Source organism: Trichosurus vulpecula, chromosome 3 (genome assembly GCF_011100635.1).
Source record: "Trichosurus vulpecula isolate mTriVul1 chromosome 3, mTriVul1.pri, whole genome shotgun sequence".
Taxonomy (NCBI): Eukaryota; Metazoa; Chordata; class Mammalia; order Diprotodontia; family Phalangeridae; genus Trichosurus; species Trichosurus vulpecula.
Window position 1 is genome coordinate 166,223,537 of NC_050575.1, and position 24,748 is coordinate 166,248,284.

Below are 24,748 nucleotides of genomic sequence, written 5' to 3' on the forward strand. Positions count from 1 at the left end.
ACAAGGATGAACTGAGGCCCAGAAAGAATAAGTGACTTTACTCAAGGTCACAAGGAGAGTAAATAGCACAGTTAGGATTTGAACCTACGTCTTCTGACTCCAGCTCTAGTATTGTGACTTTATCTCTCTGATCTAAACTTTCCTCATCTATGAAATGAAAAACTAGATGATCTCTAAGGTAGAGGTGGTCCTAATAATCTATGAGTCTGTAAGCCTGGGAAATAACTCTACATTTGTGTACTGTATTCAGTGATCCTTTAGCTTGTAGAAGGAGGGCCAGAGATAGCCAGACAGACAAAGACAGAAGGATAGAAAGATAGAGAGAAAGACAGACAGAGAGATGGAGAGAGAAAAAGAGACACAGAAACAGAGGAGAGAGAGACAAGCAGAGAGAGAGAGAAAAAGACAGAGACAGAGAGAAAGAGGGAGAGGGAGAGAGAGGACAGGGAGACAGAGAGACAGAGACAGAGACAGAGGGAGAGGGGGGCAGAGAGAGAGAGAGAGAGCTCGTTGCTCCACATTAGACATACATTGGTCTTTGGTAAGGTTAGGTGAGGGCTGAGGGAGGCCATGGGGAACAGGGCAGGTGCAGTATCAGCTGGTGATGGGATTATCAGCCCCTAAGAAGGAGTTGTTTGGAAATTATTACACGGAAAAGGGGACTGAGGACGAATTGCATGTGCCCTGGGGCAAAGCAGAGATTATCACTTTAAGAATAGAATTTTTAGCTTCTAGAGAGATTAACCCTTCCCTGTCAGGACTCCTGCAGCCTCTGCCGGGTTATATCGCTGGGGGTGAGGGATGGGGGGAGGTGGGAGAATCAGGGGTTTCTAAATCTAATGTCAGTAACTCTGGTGGGAAAGGACTAGATATTCAGAAGGCAGTTCTGAACTTGGCATTTTGATGTTGCTCCTGGTTGTCCTTATTCCTTAACTGGAACCTCCCCTTTCATCTCTCTCCTTCCCAGGAGTTGTTCCTCGATCACAGCCAGATTCCTTTTAGTTCCAGGGTTCTTAACCTTTTTTGTGTCATGTACTCTTTGGGAAAGCCTATGAACCCCTTTTCAGGATACAGTTTTAAAAATTCCTAATTGTAGGAAATGTTACATTTTAGTTAGTGAAAATAAAGATGCATTCTGTTCCCTTCCAAGTTCCCTGATCTCCTAGAATGTATCCCATGTCCCTTGGGGAAAGGGGTCGGTGGACCCCAGAGTTAAAACTCCTGCTCTAGTTGGTACTTATTATAACCTTTTAGAAATGGATTGACTGCTAGTCTCTGGTGTTTGCTGATTTGATATGTTAGAGGACCCCTGCATAGTGGTCAGAAAAACTGAGATGGGATGAAGTGCCAGTGGACTCACCTTCCCCAAACTGGTATGTGAGGTTGGGCAATTAATTAGCTTCCTGGGGGCAGGACACTGCCACTCCTGGCCCACCACACAGAAAAAAAAAGGCAAACAGAGCAAGTTAGAACCACCAGGCTCACTGGGACAAGTCTTATCCTGGTGCACTGTACTCCAGTAAATCAAACCTTCTCGAGATACCACTGCATCTCAAGTACTGAGATCCTACGGGGATTTACTGAAGTCTTGCAGATAGTGTATGCAGGGCTACTGGCCCACACTTAACCTTTAACGATGCTTTGCCCAGCCCCACTCCCTCTTGCTTCCTGAAACACTAACTTGAGAGACCTTTAGTAAATCCTAGCTGCCAGGCCCTCTCATCCTGGCGGGTATCACTACTGCCCAAGAAATCTCTGCATTCTAGGGAGTGGGAGGGGATAGAATGAAATGAGCCTCTCCAGGCAGATCCATTTATTCTGCATTTAGCAGAGGCTAACATTTTGTTCTTTAGGACATGGAATTTAAATTTATAGCTCTGCTCATATGTATGGCTATCTTACTGTTCACACACACACACACACACCTCGTTACTTATTAGGTTGAGATATCTTCAAAGGGTGTTTGTCAGTGGGAAAGAAGAGAAAGAAAAAGATAAAAAAAAGCAGGGAGTTGATAGGAGAAGAAAAAATGTTTATTGAAATTTTTCCTCATTTGTCTCTTGATTTCTTTGGGACCCTAACACTTGATATCTTTTCAGCTGTGCCACAGCTTAGGCCAGGTCCCAGAAAGATAAACACTTGCTAGCAAGCCGATTCAATAAATGGTAGGAGAAAAAAAAGGCTGATTGATATTTCAAGGATCTGTGTCTGTGCTGGGTGTATTTATGGTGCTGTATGCATGTGGGTGTGTATACCCTAGTTCCTTATGAAGTGTAAGACGCAATGGATCTTGGATTCCAGACTATTGACTGGGTAGACACATCCTAAAATGCCTCTCAGTCACTTTAATCCAGACATGTAAAGAACCACTGGACCATTGCATTAGGATGAATATCATAGATGTGCATAGAGTAGGGGGTCTTATCCTGGGGTACATGATTCCATAAACTTGGATAGGATAGGAAAAAGTTACTTTATCTTCACCAACCTTTAACTGAAATTTAGCATTTCTCTTAATTATGAATAAAAAAAACACACTTTTATTCTGAGAAAAGGTCCATAGACTTCACCAGACTGCCAGAGGGATCCATGATACAAACGTGGTTAAGAAGTCCTGGAGTTTGGACTCAGTTTGCAATATATCACAATGGAAGGGAAGTGGTAGTGTGAGCAATTAGTGTGTACTGGCAGTCTGGATCACATTCTATATGTGCCTACTGTGAATACTGTCATTTTCCTGAGGAAGCATAAAGAATTTATTCTCTGGTGGATTGATGCCAAGCAGGGAGGGGGCACAGTAACCAAATAGACATATGCTGGTCACAGTTCTTAGCACTAAGGATCCTTTAGTTCCATCAGGGACATCAAATGGCAGAAAGCTCAAGGATCCATATCCCCTTTCCTTCAGGGAGTTCCAGACCCTGCTAATATTCATTCATTCTCATGGCAAGCCTTCTATCACTACCCTCCACTCAGCTTTGGAAACTTCCTTGAAGAAAATGAGGTTACCTGAGAAAGTCATGAGGCTAAGAACCAGGGATTGAGTGGTTTGAAAAAAATAGTTAAGCTCTCAAGAGTCAGGTACTTGGTCTGTTCTTTACCTTTAACTTCACATAGCCCTGAGCACCACTTGCCCGGTGGGTACCCCAAACCCACTGAATCATAGACTGTCACTGCTTGGCTTAGCACATAGGATGTCAGAGTAAGAAGGCATTTTTAGAACCTAGAAAATTAGATCCTTAGGACATACATAGAATGTCAGTATTGGAAAGAATTTTAGGACATAGAATATTAGAGCAAAACACAATATGACAGTGATAACAATAGTATTTGCCTCTTTAAGGGGTGCAAAGCACCTTACACATGTTGGCTCGTTTGATTTTCCTAATAACTCTGCCAGGTAGGTGCTATCATTAGGGACCTTAGAACATACAATGTTAGGACTGGATGGGGCCTGCGAGATCATCTAGTTCAGCTTCTTTAAGTGGCATAATTGCTTGAATTATGGCTTGCTTGGTCAAAGAAAGCTTGGGGGCCAAACTCTCTAGATGACAATGAAAATGTAATATATAAGTATGTTGCTGGTGTTATTGTGGTAGCATTGCCCTGACTATGCTGTGGGCTGGGAATACCTCAGCCCTATAGTAAATGCACTATAGAGCTCTCCAGGAATTAAGAAGGAAGTAGGATACAATAGTGTGACAAAGTTCTGAGCTGGGAACAAAGAAACCAGCATTCTAGTCTTGGATCTTACCACTAACTGTGCGATCCTGTATAAGTCATTTCCCCTAATTCCTCTTGGAGACTAAGTTTCCTACTGTGTAAAATGAAGGGCTTGGACTATTTTTTTTTCTAAGATCCCTTTGACCTCTAAACTGCTATTTCATTCTGTATGCTGAGGCAGCCTTCCCTTTCTTGGGTACAGACTGGTCATCTCAGGGGCAAGGTTCAGGGTGAGAACTAAGTGAGCTGGCATCTCTTGGATGGCTTCCACAATAAGCAGGTCTCTAGGGAAAGAGGCATGCCTTACCTGGCTCTCCTTGCTCTGCCTAAGTAATTGCTTCAATCTGAGGAAGAATCTCAGAAAAGCAAAAAGCACCTCCCACCCCCCCAGATCCTGACTTGTGATTACTAAAGCTGCTCTGTTAGACAGGGCCGTGTCAGTTTCTGCTGATTCACGGGATCCTGAATGGAACACATTGACACAACAGTTTTCTGCTATCCTGGCTGAAGGGGGGTCACCTTGCACTAGTGTTCCTTTTTCTTTAAGAGAAACTTAAAAGGTGGGGACTGTGAGGGAAGGAGGTTAGGGACTAGGATGGGAGGGGGAGGTGGGAGAAGGTGGGGAAAAGAGAGAAGAATCAATATACCAGAGAGGAGGTGGGGAGGAGAGAGAGGAGAGAGGGGGAGGGAAAGGGAAGAAAGGGGATAGGGAGGAGAGGCAGAAATAAGTGGGAGAAGAGAGAAGGAGGAGGGAGAAGGAAATGAAAAAAGAGAAGGAAAGGAAGGGGGAGAAGGGGAAGAGGAAGAGAAGAGGAGAGGGGAGAAGGAATAGAGAAAGGAAAAAGAGACAGAGACAGAAAGAGGCAGAGAGAGGGATATGGAGAGAGAGAAAGGATGAAGGAGGAAGGGAAATGGGAGAGGAGAGGTAGGAGAGAGAGAAGGAGAAGGAAAGAAAGGGGAGAGGGAGGAGGGTAGGGCAAGTGGAAGGAGGGAGAGAGAGTGAGATAAAGGGGGAGAGGAAGAGATATTGGATGTGCTAGAATTAGAAACTCCTCTGTACAAAGGCTCCATTTCCACTGTGTTAATAATTTATTCCAGCTCCAACTTTTCCTATCAATAAATAGGAAACAGCTTGTTAGGAAGAGTTTCCCCTGCCCTTTTCTCCCTGAATGGAAGACCCCCCACAGCCTTTCAAACCCTTCCTCAGAAGAACAAAATGGCAGAGAGAATGTTAGGGCAGGAGAAACATTTGGGTAGCTCCCCTCCATCAACCTCTTTGCCAGTCTGGTTTCCCCATCCATACCTGGGGCCAGCATCTTGGACAGAACAGAAGCCCTCAGACCATAGAGTGTTAGAAGGGACTTTAGAGCATAAAACACTAGAACTAGGAGGAACCTGCTATAGAATCTAGTCCAAGATCCTCATTTTTACAATGGAGGAAACAGAAAAGGTCTTGGCTAAGGACATATAGTTGGTTAGTGACAGAGCACAAGCTCAGGTCTTCTGAATGTCCATTTAGTGCTCTGTCCATTCACTGCAATAAACTTCTGGTAATTTTTTTTTAGAAATCATTTTAGGACATTAATTTGGCCTTCTCCTCTCTCCTCTGAGTGAGGAAGGAGGGAGAAATGGAGGGTAAAAAGAAATCGTGTTTCTCTCTGCCCCTGTGAAAGATCCAAATTATGGTAGATCAGGGGAATCATCATAGTACGGAGGGAAGATGGGGGTGGGGGTAAGGAGATTCTAGTTCCATTTCCTTGTCCATCCCAAGTCCTGTTTTATACTGACAAGAACTGGTGTTGTTAGGCTCTCTTTCTGCCATCCTACAGGCCTACATGAGGCCCAGATGATTTTTCTATTGATCCTCATCTTCTCCTGATTGTCCTCCCTCCACCCTGCTGCCACCCCCAGGGCTTGTCCTTGGCAGCTACTTGCCACCCACCTTAGACTCTGCCAACAGCTGCTTCTCAGCACCCAGTTGAGGTTGGCAGCATTGAAGATGAGACAGGGTTTTGTTGGCAACTCAGTAGACAGGTTAAAAAAATCTGTTAGCTGCTAAGATGTTCCTTGGCCCTGGCCATACTCCCCCATGTCAGAGCAGTAGGGTGTCTGGCAGTAGGAGTGATGCTTGGTGAAAAAGCTTAGCAGAAAGACTGTGGGACTATATTTTCCCTTAAAAAAAGAACTAAACTGGAGATTTTTGCAGCTTTCTTTTACGCCTAGACTAATTTTGTTCATACTTCAGGCCTGAACTAATTTGGACGGGTGATAGATACTTTTTGGGCAAAGCATCAAAATGTGGTATGGTAGACAGAGCATTGGGCAAGAAGTCAGAAACCCTGAGCTCTAACTGTAGTTTTGCCACCTTATGGTTGCATGTGACTATAAGCCAGTCACTTATCTTTTTCTGAGCCTCAGTTTCTTTATTTGTACAGTAAAAATAACACCTGTCCTTCCTATTTCAAAAGGTTGTTGTATAGATTCAATAAAAAAAGCAGCTAACTTTTATATGGCATGGTAAGGTTGGCAAAATGCTTACATACATTATCTAATTGAAACCTGACAACAAGCTTGAGAGACAGTTAATATAGGTGTTATTATCTCCATTTCATATGTGGGGAAACTGATGCTCAAAGAGGGTGAGCTGTGCTTGGTCATACAGCTGCTAAATGTCAGAGGAAGAATTCAAGCCCAGGGCTTTCTGTTTCCAAATCCAGGATGCCAGACACTAGTCCACGCCAAACAAGATAGTCTGACTGCTATATATGTGAAGGTGGTATGTTTTTTTTAAACTGGTCCTATGATTTCATTGGAGTATAGGGAACTCCCAGTGAGGAAACTCCCTCTACCAATATAGGTCAGAGCCTGCTCAGCAGCTTAAAATCTTAAGAGTTGCTGGAGGTACTTTGAGGTTAAGTATCTTGCCTGAGGTCTTGCAATCAATATATGACAAAGGCAAGACTAGAATTCAGGTCTTCTTGATTCATCCATTATACTATGATGCCCCTCAGGTATCAAAGTGGTATCATTGTCATTTTCAAATGTGACATTTGGTTTTGTAAAGAGCATAGATCTAGAATAGGAGGGGATCTCAAAAGTCATCTAGTTCAACCACATCATTTTATTGATGGGAAAGCTGAGCCCCAGGAAAGTTAAATAGCTTGCCTGAGATCCCATCACTGGCACACCACTTAATTAGCTGGGATCCAGGGCACTTGGGATTGGTAGGGTATCAGGGATGACCAGCATTCTAACAGTTCAGTTCAATTAATCTTCCAATTCCTTTAGACAGAAAGGAAAGGGGAGAAGAGAAAGAAGAGACAGAGACAGGTAATGAGTGTTTGAGTTGAACCCAGGTCCCCTAACTGCAGAGATGGTGCTCTTTCTGTTATACCACAAGTCTAGAATTTCTTCCTTATGTAATCTTACAGGAGAAATTGAAGTAAACTCAATTCCTCCTTCCAAAGACAGTCCTGTGGATATTTGAAGACAGTGGTCATCTCCCCCTAAATTTCCTCTTTTCTAGACTCAGTATCCCCATTTTCTTCCTTACACAATATCATGTCTTATGCACCGCCCCCCATTAACCTTCCTTTGGATGAGTTCTCATTTGTTGGTGACTGGCTGAAAAAAGAGGTGGTCGGCTTTGAGCTCAGTATTATAGGTAGTCTGTACGAGGGCTTTTAGCTTTATCATTTTGAATACAATGGCTCTATTAGTGCTTCCTTAAGATCCAAAGCTCAAAATGTCTTAAGTGATAGAAGCAATCTGGAATAAGTGTGATATCCCCCCAGAAAAGACAACATTAAGGGACAGCATTCATTGGGAATATAAGTTCTCTGCTGTTTTCATTATGGCCTGAATACTCTGACTGTTACAGTTGTACCTCCTATGTTTACATGTATATGAATCCATGTGGATTGACAGAGAGACATCATACTTGTTTTTTGGGGAGCTGAGAGCTGGGTTGGGGGAGGGAGAGAAGCCTTCATCGGATCTCCTGGTTCTGGTTAGCTTTCAAGTGCAGATTCTTCTCACAACTGGTTCACAGAGGAGGAAGTACGTAACAGGTCATGGAATAAGGATTCCAGCTTACACTACTCTTCACTGAGAGCAGTTAGATATTACGACCCCGCCCCCAGCCTCAGTCTGTGTCAGACTGCACTAGTGGAATGTTATCCCCAGGGAAGGACTGGAGTTTAATCTGGGTGGGATCTGAGATTATTCTCTCAATCTCCCAGCATCCCCCATCTTTGGGCTTTGAAGAGCATTTGTCTGATGTGTCTCTTTGGATCTGTCAGTAGACTAGCTGTCATCTATACTTTCAACACCACTCCCTAACCCTCTCCCCTTGTACTACCTACCTTCTTACCCACCCCCACTGGTTTATGCCTGGCTAACCTTTCTGACTGTTTGCTGTTGTGTAACTTTAAAGACTGGCAGGCAGGTGTTAGCGTCTCAGCTTTTTCCAAGACTGGATATGACTATAGTTGGGAGAGGGTTTAATAGTCAACATTTGGTTAAGGTCTCCCAATCTAATTGCACCTGAGAAATGGCACTGTGTAACAGAAGGGTCTTTGCACAGAGTCTGGAATGCTGGGTTCTGGTCTTATCTCTCCCACTTATTTACTGCATGACCTTGACCTTAGTTTCTTCCTCTGTCACAATAATAACTCATATTTTAGGGGCATTTTAAGGTTTACAAAATGCTAGCTTCAAAGCAACCTTGTAGGATAGATAGTGTAAATATGATTACCCCCAACTTATAGACGAAGATATTGTCTGAGAGGTGGATGGACTTACATGAGGTCACACAGATAATAAGTATTGGAGGTGGGATTCAAAGCCAGATTTCCTGACTCTGTCCCCATGGTGCAGTGGATAACATGCTGGCTTTTCAGTTGGAAGACCTAGGTTTGAATTCCAGCTTTACCACTGACTAACTTAGGCATCTCACTTGCCCTGTTCAGGCCTCAGTTTCCTCATCTATAAAGATAGTCATCTATAAAATGAGGAGTTGGACTCGATGACCTCTAAGATCTTTTCCAGCTCTAACTCCATGCTCCTACAAACTGGGTTTTCTCTAAAGTTCCTTCTAGCCTTCAAATGCTATGATTCTGTCATCCCAAAAGGTTAGGAACATAATCCTAATGTAATCCTTCTTTTTCACATTATATCTCATTATTATCATCATCATTTATCTTATTATTCAGCCGTATCTAATGAAAATAAGTGGGAAGCTGCAAAGGAGCAACAGATGAGGGTGAACCACAGCTGCCCTTTAGAGAGATTGGGTCGAAATTCCCATCACTCACACACAATTTAATCAGCTGTGATCCAGGGCAGTTGGGGTTGGTGGGAGTATTAGGGGTGGCCACGCTTCTAACAGTTCAATTAATTTTCTGAATTTCCTTAAACAGAAAGGAAAGCTGGGGTTGGGGGTGGGGAGTGGGGTGGTGTCAGATATAATAAGAATAGTTGTGTGTTTGGGACTTTGGTTTTGGTAAGACTTAGTCTATACCAATAGGACACTTTGCAACTTAAAAAAAATATGGATCAAATAGTCAAGTCTAAGTTGTAGATGGGAATGGAAAAGACAGAGAGATGAAGACAGAGACAGAGGAAGGGAGAAAGAGACAGAGACAGAGAAAGAGGGAGGGAGGGAGTCAGACAGAAAGAGAGAGAATGGATAATGGGAGAATATCATTCTGGTCCAGTCTCTAGATTTATTTATTGTACTTGGTGTTTATTAAACTCTCTCCACAGCAGGAGAGGGCTGGTAAATACACAGGCTGATTCATTAGCATTTCTGGCCATCTGCTTCTCAGAGCCAGGAGCAGGGGGCTGCATTCTGACTCCCCAGGTTAGGTCAGGACCGTGTTTGGCAGAGAGGTTAGATCTCAGTGGTAGCAGGGTTTCAGTCTTCCCAGTGATGGACGGACAGTAAGGAGGGGGTGGGAGTGTCACTTTGTCCCGGGGTACTGCTTTTTGGGGTGAGAGTTGGAGAGAATGAACTTGTAGAATAAAAAACAGAGACGGGAGGAGGATCTGATCTGGAAACTCCCTCTTTTTTGCAGTAGTCAGCCAGGGTTACTGATCAAAAGTCCACCATGTTCAGTCTTGTGTTGGGTTTTGAGAAAATGTCAGAGGACATAGGAAAATAGATAGTCCCTGCCTTTGATACAATCTGTGCAGTATAAGGCAATTTTTATTATACTTAAAGAAATGTTTATTAAGTAGTCGAGAGGGTGCCTTTAGCCTAATATCAATTTGCAGGGTATTGATAGTCTAGGATAGTGGGAAAATTATCCAAAATGAAACATTGCTCCTTAAAGCCATTGTCTCTCAACCCTTTCCTCACCCTGTATGCCTTCTCAGAAAAGCCCAAAATAAGGAAGGAAGAGGCAGATCATATATTTAGAGCATGGAGACCATCTAGTCTAAACCCTTCAGTTTACAGGTGAGTAACCAAGACCATGAGAGGTTGTAATTTGCCCAAGGGCACACAAGTAACAGATGCAAGATTTGAATCTATTTCTTCTGATTCCAGAACCAGTACTCCTTCCACTGGACCAGGTGGAGCTTGTAAAAAAAATAGGGGATCTTAGTTTGTGGAAGGTAGGAAGCAGTGATAGGGAGAGTATCTGATATCCTCTGGATCTAGAGTAATTACGTGTCAATCTCATAAACTCATCTGTGCTAATAAGAAAGGGTTAGAGAAGACTGATTATGGACATCTAGACTCAGGGCCATGTTTTTTGCTGCTTAACACATTATGGACTCTCTAGTTAGGATGTGGCTTCTGGTCCCCATCTCTATCACTTACTCACACACAGTGGCCTTAGTCAATTCACATTCCTTCTCTGGGCCCTGGTTTCCTTATCTCTAAAATGTCAGGGTTGGACTAAGAATCCTTCACACCATGATAGCCATTTGATCCTATAAGTCTATGAATTTCAGTCCAGTTAGAAGGTAAGGGATTGGAGAAGGACTGTTTTTGCACAAGGGGGCTTTGGGGTGCCCTTTAAAGCATTATTGCTGAGAGATGGATGAGCGATCATCAGGCTTAAGAGCAAATAAATGCCCTCCTGGGCTACCTATGGCTGGTTATAGAAATTGGGGATTTACCTTTGGCATCTTGCCTCTATCCCTTCTAGGCACTGGGTCTCATGCTGGTTCCCCATCTCAGGAGTTAATGAGCACCTCTTGCCCCCATATGAAGCAAGCAGCAAGAAGTTTTAATGCTGGGATTCTAGCTGTTCTGTTTCTGACCAAACGAAGGATTTGAAATATTCATCAAATAAGACTGCAAATGGCCTGGGGAGTCAGAGTTTCATGAGTAACCTTTTGAGGATTCCAGTGTGAGTTCACATATATAAAGCAAATAAGAGGAAATAGATTTAAATGGCAACAATAGGGACCGGGGCTAATCTAAGGAGGAGACATATTGCCTGGGACCATTGTCATATTAGAAATATGCAGCCCACGCTTCCCAGGAAGTCTATAATAGTGTGAACTTCCATATGCCGGGAGATGGTTTTAGAGGCAACCTAAGAGACAATATGAGAGCAAAGGGAGCTAGAGGGTAGAGAGGTTTTTTCTCAGTCAGTGCCTGGAGCTAAGGCAATGGGGTATTTGCTAGGGGTTGTATGCAGTAACCTGCATTATTGCACTTTGAGAGGGAAGTAGAGGGACTGGTGTTGACCTGCTAACTCTGGAAACTCTGCCCAATACTCTGGTATCTTGGAAATTTTCCCAGTCTCCAGACAGAGGCTGTTCCACTCATTTATTTGGTGTCCTCGAGCACTTTCTGTCCCCTTGTATTGAAGAAATCATTTTCTGGTAGCTTTGAGAATAGTCATACGCTAGAGCCACAGATATTGGAGACAGCTTCTGGGATAGAGGGGAGGGTGATGCTTGTTCTGTTTCTAGGGGGTCCCTCCTAACAAGCCAACAGCTGCCCTTCCCCTTTCCTCTCCCCCCTCCCTCAGGAAAACCCATACTTGTGCAGTGATGAGTGTGATGCTTCAAACCCAGACCTGGCCCACCCACCTCAGCTCATGTTTGACAAGGAGGATGAGGGGCTGGCCACCTACTGGCAGAGTGTGACATGGAGCCGATACCCAAGTCCACTGGAAGCCAATATCACCCTTTCCTGGAACAAGAGTATTGAGCTGACTGATGACATAGTGGTGACCTTTGAGTATGGTCGACCCACTATCATGATGCTGGAAAAGTCACTGGACAATGGGCGGACATGGCATCCCTACCAGTATTATGCTGAAGACTGCATGGAAGCCTTCAACATGCCTCCCCGCAGGGTCCGTGACTTGTCTTCTACAAGCGCCAATCGGGTGGTGTGCACAGAGGAGTATTCCCGGTGGGCTGGCTCCAAGAAGGAGAAACATGTGCGTTTTGAGGTGCGAGACCGCTTTGCCATTTTTGCTGGCCCAGAGCTCCGTAATCTGGACAACCTATACACCAGGCTGGAGAGTGCCAAAGGACTCAAGGAGTTTTTCACCGCCACTGATCTGCGTATGAAGCTACTTCGGCCCGCTTTGGGTGGCACCTATGTTCAGCGGGAGAACCTCTACAAATACTTCTATGCCATCTCCAACATCGAAGTCACTGGCAGGTAAAGCCTGGGACTAAGGGAGTGTTGGGAGGGAGGGTGGAGGCTTTTATAAGAAGTGAAAGCAAATACTTGATTTAAGGTATTGCCAATATAAATAGGAGTTGTAATTTTAAGAAGTGGGATCTCATCCCATATCATATTGAACTTTTACTTAGTAACTGAATGGCACCCATAAAGGGATGTCAACTAGATTTAATTGGTTTGGTACCAAATGACTTTCTATTCTAGCATCTTGAGAGATTATCCGAGGTATATGTCAATATAGTCTCAATGGGGGCCAAGTCTGCTCCTGGGATGTGAGTCATTAATCTAGGAAGCTAACAATGTCCTGAATATTGTCATATTTCATTAAAGGATTGTGGTTCCAATATACATAGATGTGGGATTGCCATCTGTAATGACTCCACTTGTCACATCGTGCTGTTTAAAAAAAGAAAAAAAAAACTACAACAAAGCCCAAATAAGGTTTACTGGATGGTAGTTGGTTGTTTAATGGTACAGTTGGATAACTATTTTTTAAATCACTTTTGTAGTTTTGGTACAGCACTGGGTTGATCAGGGACCCTCCAACCTATTTTGTGAAATTTCAAGATTTAAGTAGCAGGTAACAGAGAAAATTAGATAAAAGGGTATGCCCCTTTCAGATTGATTTGCACTCTGAAATATAGTCCAGTCTTTCCCTTCACTACACAGGTAGAAATCTCCTTCATTAAAAAATAAAAGAGAAAGGGGGAAAATTAACCAACATATCAACTGAGTTTGACAGTATGTTAAATATTCCACACCCACAGTCCCCCACTTCTGAAAGGAGAGAAAGGAGTGCATCATTTTCTCATCTCTTTTCTAGGTTGACTAATTAGTTTTTATGGTCACAGGAGGAATTAAATTGATATACTTTGACATTCAGTCAACATAGATAGTTTCTTGCCCAAGGAAAGTGGGCTTATGGTGATTTGAATATCTGCGTGAAAGCTTAAACAAATTAAGAGTTATTGGAGTAAATTTTTCCTTCCCTAGGCCACTTGACCAAAGTTGCTAAATTGGAAACTCTATCCAAGCATAAGCATGAACTAGGCAAAATTTATTCTGCGGTGGTCCCTTTCCCCTTCAGCAAACTCTTGGGAGGAAGCTGTGTTACTTGCAGCCTATCCTCCCTAGCTTGGCACTATGTTGTTGTTCCCATCCAGGACAACAGAATCCTGCTGGGATGTCTCCTTTTCTCTCACAAAGCTATTGAAATTCCTCCACCCTGTATCAAAACCCCTCAGGACCAAGTTCTCTGTGCTATTCAGGATGACAAATCTCTCATCTGAGAAATGTAATTATGCTAATGGGACAGGGCTAGAGGAGACCCTCCCATAGGACTCTCCATCTCCTCCCAGATAACAGATGCATTTAAAGAGGGGCCTTCCACCCCCTTTAATTTTTAACATAGAGAAGTGATTCTAATGGGAGGCATTTCATACCAAACAGAAGATCACTATGGTTGATCCATGGTTAGAATTGTAGCAAGAGGAAATGAAATGAGGTCAAGAAAACAGAATTCCTGTCTTGAGGTTTAGCTGGGATCTACATCATACCAGGGAGGTCAGAATGGGCAACAGTGATGAGCAAGGTAGATAATGTCAGGAAGGACATTGGTTAGAGTAGGCAGCAGGTATAGGAAGAGTCAAGTTGAATGAACAACATTCAGTGTTTGTAGATAGCAATAAGTCAGGCACGCACAGTGAGAGTGCAAGCCCCAAGGTAGTCCGGTACCTAGGACAGCTCCAGAAATCTTTGTCGTCTATCACTGAGTCCTGAAGAGGAGTATTAGGACAAAGACCAGTGTGCATATGGAGGGGTGGAGATGGGGAAGGGAAAGTGATGTGACATTTATAGAGAAAAATGAGTCCAGTCTTTTAACATTATGTTCCAACTTTTTGCCCACCACTTAAACTTTGAACAAGCCCTTTCTCTCTGAGATTGTTACCTTGTCTGTAAAAGGGGATTAGCCTGCATGGTTTTCAAGATCCATTCTACCTCTAAAATTCTGTGATTACTTTGTTAGGCTAGTAGAACCCTCCCTGCCCCCACTGCCCTGGGCCTCACCTGGACCTTGAGGTTCTCATCTCACACTTGGCAGGAAGGACCCTGTAGGCGGCTGGTATTAGCAGTAGTGATGGCAAAACTACAGCAATCAATTCACAGATAGAGTAAGTACTCTTCCAGTGGCTAGTTGGCAGCACGGATTGTAACTTGGTGTATTGATTAATTAGGTCTGGTTAGATGGCATAAGGCTGTGATTTTCTCTACTTTTCTTTTTTACCCCACTTCTGGTGGGGAAACCGCCACTATCCTAGTTGATATTTGGAGTCCTGCTGGCATCAAGAAGCCATGGGAATGTCAAGCTCAGAAAAATAAAATGGATAAGATTTAATCTGACCTACTACAACCTTACTGTACTTGATCCTTTCCCAGAACCACTGTGAGTCATGTCCCATACGAAGTCTGGTTGGGCCAGGATCAGGTATTCCCAGGCACTGTATTTCTAAGAATAGACATGTTCTATGGGTCTCTTCACAGATGCCTGTCCCTTGAAGCTGGTTTGGACATGTTTGGTATAACCTGATCAAAATAGGTCAAGGAGACCTGGGTTCTTTCTCCAGCTTAGGTCCTAACTCACCTGTGTGGTCTCGGGCTAATTACTTGTTCAAGTAAGGAACCTGGCAAGAACACTGGATCTGGAATCAGAGAACCTGGGTTCAAATCCCACCTCTGTCCCTATATACTACCTGTGTTACCTTAGGCATTTCACTTCACCTCTCTAGGCCTCAGTTTCCCCATCAGTAAAATTTGGTGCTCTCTAAAGTCACTTCAAGCTATAATAACATGTTCATTTTTTTAAAAATCAGTTCATAGGCTACAGCTGAAAGACAGTAGGACCATCTAGCCCAATCTTTCCATTTTATAGATGAAAAAACTGAGGCCCAAAGAAATTAAGTGCCTTGCACAAATTAACAGTGTTAGTGTTAATGACAGAAGAGGGATTTAAGCCCAAGTTCTCTGACTCCAGATGCAGTGTTCTTGCCAGGACTTTTCCAGAATTCTATATTCTATCATATTGCCAGGACTAGCATTCTGTATTCCATGGTCAGCAGCCCCATAAAGTCTATACTGATGGAGAGTTGGTGCCAGGCAAGAGCTATAGCTAAAACCCCTTCATCAGAGCAGAGAAATGTATCCAGAGCCCCAGCCTCCTGTCTTCCCTTCCCCCAGTGGTTTCTAATTGAGTACAGCAATTCAGCATTTTAAATGAGCAGAGTCTGGAGGAAACACCATTATTGTGAGAGTCTTGGTGATGGGGACAAAATGAGTGTGCTCTACATGCCACTTCATTTTCCAACTCCATCCCATTACTGGGTCTCCCATGTGTAGAATGCCCTCCCTCCTCACCCCTACCTCCTGGCTTTCCTGGCTTTCAAGTCTCAACTCACATCCCACCTTCTGCAAGAGACCACTTCCCTGATCCCCCTTCCCCTCTTTACTGCGGGTGACTTCCTCTTAGATTACCTTCCATTTGCAATGTATATGTCTTGTCTATGCAATTGCTTACATATTGCCTTCCCCATTAGAATGTGAGCTCTGGGAAGGGAGGGATCATGTGTTTGCTTTTCTTTGTATCCCCAGGGCTTAGCACAGTGCCTGGTATATTGTAAGTTCTTAATAAATGCTTATTGACTAACTGATTGGCTATGACCATTGAAAGTTGGCCGTGCCAATCAGGGTTAGTATTACTCAGAATAGTGTGTTACACATGCAGTGATGTGGAATAGCTGGGAGGATTTTCAAATACAATCTATTCAAAGAGCAGAAATTCCCTAGAGTTTTAGTCAGGGAGTTTTGAGGGGTTTTCCCCCACCCTTCCCGAATGGGTAGAGTGGCTTCTTGACCTCTTTCTATCATCATAAGCTTAATGGCCACAATGGAATGAAGAAAAGACAATGACAAGAAGTCAGCTCCCACCTCAGCCCTGGTAGTTCCCTCTTTGGCCGATCAATCCCAACTCCAAGGATTGGTCAGTAGGGCCAGACATTAGATCTCAGTAACCTCAACAAGATCACCTGAGGCTAGGACTTGGGGGGTCTTTTTCTCCAATAAGATAAGGACCTCAAACTGTTGCTGACAGCCACAGGAGCAAGGAAAACAAAGGGAAATATTGAGTGTGAATGGCAGAGACTGTACCCTCCTTCACAGCCAGAAGTAACATCCTGTTCTTAAGGCTGGACAGTCAGGGCATGACCGTGCCAGAATACTTCCAAAGAATGCTATTTCCAAGCCCCTCCAATTAAATATTAGCCTCACATATCCAATCTAACTTCCATCACCAAGGCAGACACTAGGCATTAAAAAAATACTTTCAATCAAGCTATTAAGGAGCACAGAATAAATCTTTGCACATAAAAAATACCCTGCTAACTCTAGGGGTGATGCCTGCCAAACTAGGCTTTAACCATGACCACACTGGCCACCCCATCTTCCAGGGTCATGTGCTAGGGCATCCACAACCAGAGGAGAAAAGGCAAGGCTTGAAACTATCCCCAGGAGTCTGAGCCTTCTAGCTCATCCTCTTCCTCTGTTGTGCTGGTTCCTTTCTCCAATGCTGAGGCCTTTGGCAGCAGATTAAATATGGACTCCTGCTTGCTCTTGTCTGTTAGGGAATACAGTAGGCAGAACATTGGATTGGGAGTCAGGAGACTGTTAACAGACTGTTTGACTTTGAGGGGGTAGGACTAAATGAACATTAAGGTCCCTTCTAGTTTAAAATCTATGATCCTTTGTTCTCAGGTCCCTCCCAGTCTTGACCTTCTACAAATCTGTAGATCTATGATTCTAAGACCCTATAATCTGATGACTAGGACTAGACTTGAAATTGGCAAAGGGAACAAATCTATTGGTGCCCACTTGATGGGGATGCACCTGATTTGGAGGAGGTATAGGACTTGGCAAGAGAACCCAGCTAGGAATTGTCCAGGGAAAAGGTGGGGAGAGGGGGAGAAAAACTGGTGCAAGCACCAAGAATAATTTCATACTTTCCCCTCCCCCACATGCCCTACAGGCCTGGCCGAAGCCCGAATGCTGCAGCTGGAAATAGCTCCTGTTCTGTTGAGAAGCTAATTACGGAGGCTGCTTGGGGAAGTGAGCTGCCCCCAGGTGCCCAGATGAGATGGAGAGGGGCCAGGGGCAGCGGGAGTGGGGAGTCAGTGCAAATCAGAGCTTGATGCTCTGTATGGGGAAGCAGCAAAAGGAAGAGGCAGAGAGGGAGTGAAGAAAGGCCCCAGGCTGACAGAGCTGAAACAAGGAAGGAACCTGGGGTGGGAGACTGAAATAAAGTCAGCACCTTCCTGGCACTTGACCTCCTAGATAATGCAATTTTATCTCCCAGCCTTGGATCTCAAATCATTCACCTGATCACATCCCTAGGAAGGGCAAGAGATGATACAGGGGTTGTTTTTCTTTGTTGTGCTGATATTGAAACTCAAGCCCAGAGTGGAGAAGTCAGTGGCTTTGAGCCACTGAATGCATCTAGGAGTGAAATGGTGATTTGGGGAGAAGTCTAAGCTGAATCAGAATTCCCCAGGACAGTTTTCCTTCTATAAATGCAATACTTTATACATTCATGTATTAGGAATAACCAAGAGAATCCCTGATTTGTTGGGATGAAAAGTGCATGTCCCTTAGCAAGGAGCCAGGACACATGCCCAGATGCATGGAAGGTACCCCAGTCCAACAAATCCAGGGTCCCTCTGACTACCCTTGCTGTACACGTAGTACGTACTTAATTCATATCTGTTGAAATAAAGGTAGGGACTTGAGGCAGAAAATACCTGGCATGACCAGCATCAAGGTGCTGACATTCAGCACTTCCTCTTAGAAAGGAACATCATCAAATCCAGTTCTCCTATTTTGCACATGAGGAAACTGAGGCACAATGAGGTTAAGTTAGTGTCTGAGGTGGGATTTGAACCTAGGTCCTCCTGACTCCAAATTCAGTGCCGAGGTAAGCACAACAAGTAGGTTCTTAGGTTTAGACTTTTAGCAACTCCCTCCTTCCTACCCCCTAGGCTGCACAAAGTGTCTGTCTGCTGGACATTACATGCTACTATAACTTCTTTTCCGAAAGAAAAACAGGAACAGGGACTCAAGCCCTTAGAAATTCTGCCCAGTTTGGGTGTCCATTCTGCATGATTCCGTTCCAGGAAACCGTACTCTCCAGAGTACCAGAATAAAAAAATAACTTCTGCCCAGAGCATCTTATAGAATATCAGACTTGCTCAGATTCCTCCACCTGATATTCAAGGCCTTCTACAATCTGGCGCCATCCTACCTTTCTAGCCTCATCTCATATTACTCCTCTCGATGCATTCTGCATTCCAGACAGACTGGACCGCTCTCTGACCCCCTCTTCCCTCCCTTGCATATTCAATGTTTTTCTGCCTGGAATGTGCTACTTTCTTCTCTTCAACTACCAAATTCCAAACCCATTCTTTAAAGGTGAAATTAAATGCTACCTCCTCCATGAAGTCTTCCTTCATATCCTGATTTTTCCTGCTGAATTTCGTAGTCTTTTGTTTTATATTTTTTTTGGTGCAGCTAAGCCACCTTTTTTTGTTTGGAGTTTTTTGGGTGTTTTTAGTTATTGTTTTGGTCATTGGTGTAGAGGTTTCTCTTGAGAAAGGAAGCTTCCCCTTACCAAATGCACGTTGATGCCCATCCTTCCTCTTGCAGCCTCTGAATTGCCCGGAATACTGAGAGGTTAAAGGGGATTGTCATAGATTACACAACCAGCAAGAATCAGAAGTGGAGTCTCGCCTGTAATATTGTGTATTGAAGCTATTCATGTTTGCAACCCTTGCTCTCCTCCCCACTCCCACCCCCACCCCCACTATAAGCTTTTAGAGCATAGAGACAATCTCTACCTTAGTCTCCAATATCCTTTGGGGGCATTCAGAGGAGGGAAGTGAGACATCAAGGTGTGAATGGAAAGAGCACCAGATTTCTAGTTGAGGCCATGGATTCAAATCCTAACCTGTCACTTACTGCCTTTGTCAGCCTCTCTGCGTCATAGTATGTCTAGAAAGTATGGGAGTTAGACTAGATAACTTCTAAGATCTCTTTCAGCTTTAAGTCTACAACTCTATGCTCTAAACTTCCACCTAGCACAGCGTCCTGTAAATAGTAGGCTCTTAAATGCTTACTGAGTGAAAAAGTGAGTGTGCCTTAAAAATCATCTAGTCTAATCTTTCGCTTAACAGAGGAGGAAAGAAGAGGCTCAGTGACTTGCCGAAGTTCACATAGCCAATTAGAGGGTAAGGCTGGACCTAAAAGCCAATTCTCCTGACTCCCAAGCCCAATGTGTGGCTCTACTATCTCAGAAGATCCCAGAGAACTTGGAATGAAACTGGGGGAGAGTCGGTGAGGCCACAGCAGAAGTCTGGAAGCACAGATATTTGCCTTGTCTTCCTTAGAAAGGTTTTGAGCTAGAGAGTCGCTTTCTAAGGCGAGGAGAGAAAGAGATTAGCTACCCACATAATTTTGCCCCAGCTTTCTCACTTCCTGTCACTTCTTCTGCCCCCCCCAGTCCCCACCCCACCTTTGCTGCTGGCAACCAGCACTAGTTTCTTCTTTCTTTTGACACACACACTCTCTGTCTTTCTCTGTCTCTCTCTGTCTGTCTCTCTCTCTCTCTCACTCTGCCTCTCCCTCTCTCCCTGTCTCTCTCTGTCTCTGTATCTGTCTGTCTCTCTCTGTCTGTCTTCTGCATTCTTTTCTTCATCTTCCATAAACGTACTATTCCTATTGATCGGCTGGGTAACTGGAGATGGACGGAACTAGGGCTGAGAATAGAAACAGCTGGGGAAAAAAAATCCTTGGTTTGTGCATGTCAGTGTGGGAAGGAGTAGGGTAGGTGGTGGGGAGACAGAGCCCTTTCTACTTACTGTACTTCTGGGCACACTCCCTGCCCCTTTGCACAGGTACTTTATAGCTAAGAGAGTGAAAGGGAAAGCATTTATTGATACTGTTCCTGGGGCACCCGAGCCCTGGTGGCTCTGCAGAATATGTCCCCTACCTCTCTCCCCCAACCTCACCCTGAGGTATAAAGTTGCTATCTCATAGGTTAGCTCTTTTCTACTGATTTTCTGCAAACACTGTTCACACCTCTTACTCTTGTCCAGCCTGCTGACAGTGGCAGTCCACCCAAAGGGACAAGTTATGCAAAGTGAAAAATAACCTTTAGTTCAATTCAGCTCAAGAAATTAAAGTCAATGGAGCAAATACTAAATTCAATGCCTATTATGTGCAAATCATGGTGCTAGGTATTATGTGGGGGATATGAAGATCAACGGCCCCTGCTCTCAAGGAGCTAACAGTCTTGTAGGTTAGTAGTGCAAATTTGAATGCTGAATATGCATCAGGCACTGCACTAGGAAGATACAATATCTTCACTCAACGAGCTCAGACTTAGAGGGGATAGAGTGCCAGACATGGAGTCAGGAAGACCTAGGTTCAAATCTGGCCTCAGATACTTACTAGCTGTGTGACCCTGGGCAAGTCACTTAATCCTGTTTGCCTCAGTTTCCTCATCTGTAAAATGAGCTGGGGAAAGAAATGGCAAGCCACTCGAGTATCTTTGCCAAGAAAACCCCAAATGGGGTCAGGAAGAGTTGGACGGGACTGAAACAACTTCAACAACTACTGAGGATCAACCCTTGGGAGTGGGGGTTGAGGAGGGAGGGGGTTTTAAACATATGCAGGTTTATATGGTAAGTCTCTGTTCAGCCTGCTTGACCTGCCTTGATCAGAATAGGAATTCCCCAAGATATGTGGATACATTTGGCAGAATGTCCTCTTGAATTCTCCTTACTTGACTATTCCTTAGGGTACAATGGAAAAAAATCCATTGGATTTCGAGTCAGAGAGCCTGGGTTGAAATCTCAGCTCTGCTATTTACAGTCCCTGGGATCTCAGGGAAATCACTTCTTTTTTCTGGGTTTTATCTGAGTTTCCTCATTTGTAAAATGAGGGGCTTGGAGTAGGTGCTTTCTAAGGTGCCTTTCATCCTTAAAGCTCTGATTCTATGATCCCTAGAGTCCCAGCCAGTCCTAGTACATCCCCTGGGGAGAAAAGGGAATGGTGACTGGTTGACTATAGTCCTATATGAGGCTGCTGAATAAAATGAGATTCTGAGCCTCTGAAAGGTACTGGGCATAGCTGCAATGGCAGCATTTACTTTGCAAGAATCCATGATTTTATTTGCATGGCACATGGTCCACCCATGCCTTGGCAGGTGATCTTTAGGACTTACTGCCGCTAAAAGAGGGACAGTCTGATAGAAGTCAGAGAATGACAGGCTTGGAACTGGGACAGTTTCTGCCCTCAAGAAGCTTAAATTCTAACTGGGAAAACAACATATATAAGGATGCTGAAAGGGGAGGGGATAGGAAGAAGGTACCTCATGACCTGTTGTTGTTTGTCCTTCATACGAGAAGAGAACTAATGATATCCCAATGATGGGGTCAAGGTACTATGTGTTCGACCATGACTGATCAGTCCAATACAATCTGGGAAGGGTCTACCACAGAGCAGGTATAAAAAGTCCATTTGAACCTCATGACCTTGAACCTCAATCTAATTTTCTTCATCTAGAAAATGAGGGAGTTGGCTAAATGATCTTTCAAACCTTTCTTGCCTCTGAACTATGACAGTACTACCTTATTTTAGCCTTACAAGAAATAGGCAAGGTGACTAAGAGCAGGTTTTATTCTTTGCATTTAGCAGCTGAGGCAAACTGAGGTTTGAAGAGGTTAATTAACTTACCCCAAATCACTCAAAAAAAACCAATGGGTAGCACCAGGACTGGAACTCAGGTTTCCTGACTCCTGCTTCTTAGCAAAAACTTCTTCCAGTAGAAAATGTTACATCTCCCCTAGATCCATTATATGTAGTTCTTCAGTGAACCCACCATCTGCTGGAAGGATGAGGGAGGCAGACCTATACTAGTAACTAGCTGGTACAATGATTAAAGTGCTGGACCTGGAATCAGAGAGATCTGAGTGCAAATCTAGCCTCAGATACTTATTGTCTGTGTGACCTTGGGCAAGCCATTTAACCTCTGTCTGCCTCAGTTTCTTCATCTATAAAGTGGGGGTGATAATAATAGCCCCTACCTCCCAGGGTTGTTGAGGGGATCAAATGAGATAATATTTGTAAAGCCCTTTGCAAACCTTAAAAAGATAGATAAATGCTAGGCTTTATACAGTGACACCTCAATTAGGGAGGCCCAGGATATCCCCTGGAAAATAACTCTTTTGTTTTATTTTGTTTTTTAAAATTAAATTTTTTTCAATTAGCAAAAAAAAAGAACCTATTTTCTCTCCTTCCCACCTCCCCCTAAACATAGACACAGCTCTTTTCAAAGTTGCCTATGTTTTTTTAAAGCAAAACTCTTCTTGATTCTTACATAGCAGTGTTGGCTTCTGTCATAACACCCAGCAGCAGTGTTCCCACTAAGACAAAAATACCTCCACGCACAGTTCTGATCAGCCTGCACCCATAGGAAGGTAAATGGGCAGGCCCGCGGCCAAACTATGAAGCCAGGGATTTTGTCTTCTGGCGCCCTTTCTGGACTGGTTTTACCGCATCCATAGAATCTGGCCCCTGGCTTTGAGTGCTCAGTATCTGCTTGCCATCTAGCTCTCCTCCCCCCAAAACTGGAAAGGCTCTTGAACCAATCAGACTGAGAAGAATGTGGTATAGCAGAAAGAAAACTGTGCTTGGACCCCAAAAAGTCTGAACTTCATTCATATCTATGCCAGTTACTCTGTGACTTGCTAGTTATGTGACCCTGACCTCTCTGAGCCTCAGTTTTCTCTTCTGTAAAATGGGGATAATAGTGTTTGTATTGCCTCACAGGTTGTGAAGATGGAGTGAAAGGGTATAGGTAGAAGTGCTCCATGTGATATTAAAGAGTCCTATAAACACAAGCTGTTATTATTGATTACTCTTGAGTATGAATGAGGCTTGGCCAACCCGTTATCTCACACTGCTGTTATTTAGTGAATATTTAATGATATTTTCATACTATAAATTCTCCTTTCTGGTATCTCTGTCTCCTGTATTATTTCTACCTCTGGTAACATTTCTGCCAACAAAGTGGGCTGTGGGTGTGTACCTTCTTCATTAGCACAGGTATAATTGTAACGAGCGACACGTGTGCCCTTAAACACAACACAGTCAGCTCACAGCCCCATGTGGATTACTCTTCTTTAGAGAGGACCTGAAGGAAATGTTTCAGATTGCTTGGTTTCTGCTTTCTAGGCCTCGCCCCTCATGGTCATTGAGGGGCTCAGGGAATTATCATTGAGCTCAGGGAAGGGAAATTCATTTTAATATTAGACTGAACCACAAAGAATGAGAAAGGTATGTCTGCTACCAGCCTTCCTCTCTTTACCCTTGCCCCCATCACCAAACCGAACCAAACCAACCCAAGTTCGTCCACATTCTGAAGTCCCCTCCAGCTCGCTGTCCATTGTTCTTAGTCTGCTCTCTGCACCAGTCTCTACTTCTGGCCGCTGGAACTCCCTAAGTCTTTTTCATCACGTTGACTAACAGGCTGTAATTGAAGCTAATTGGCCATGGACAGGACAGACGGGGCTGCTTAAGAAAAATCAAATTTGGGAGGATACAGATCGATTCCAGGCTAATTAACAGGAATTTTCTTCCTCTCCCACCCCATGTTGCCATCCTTGTACACAGGCACAGACAGAGAGAGCCCTGGTGTGTGTTATTTGAAAAGCAACAGATACACTGAACAACACACTTATGTGTCCATCCATGTACATATCCACCCTTATTCCATGCCCATTTCATATGTGCACACAACCATTTGCACATGCTTACATAAACATACATGTTTATGTTCACACATGCCCATTCACACACATATATACATACCTATTTACATACATGCTTACATGCATGGCCATACAAACAGGTAATTATACATCTGTGTATCATAATACACTTATGTGTGTGTTGCTTACATGTACACCCATATACACACATACATCCATATAACTTATTGCACACATGTTTATATATACACCCACACACATTCATTCATACATTCAGTTACCCATATATACTTAACTCAGATACATAGACATAGATACAGGAAGGAAAGAAACAAGCATTTATTAAGTGCCTACTGTGTACCAGGGACTGTGCTAAGTGCTTTGATCTTCACAACAACCCTGAGAGGTAGGTGCTGTTATTATTCCCATTTCGCAGTTGGGTAAACTGAGACAGGCAGAAGTTAAGTGACTTGCTGGGGATCACACAGCTACTAAC

General features: G+C 43.8%; 1 protein-coding gene across 1 annotated transcript in view; it reads left to right on the forward strand.

Moving 5' to 3' along the window:
* Window positions 1–24,748, forward strand: part of NTNG2 (netrin G2) — a 100,291-nt gene that overhangs the window by 28,595 nt on the left and 46,948 nt on the right. The window contains exon 3 of the mRNA XM_036748224.1: window positions 11,715–12,358. Within this exon, the coding sequence (XP_036604119.1) occupies window positions 11,715–12,358 (644 nt within the window). The remainder of the gene's footprint in view (window positions 1–11,714; window positions 12,359–24,748) is intronic.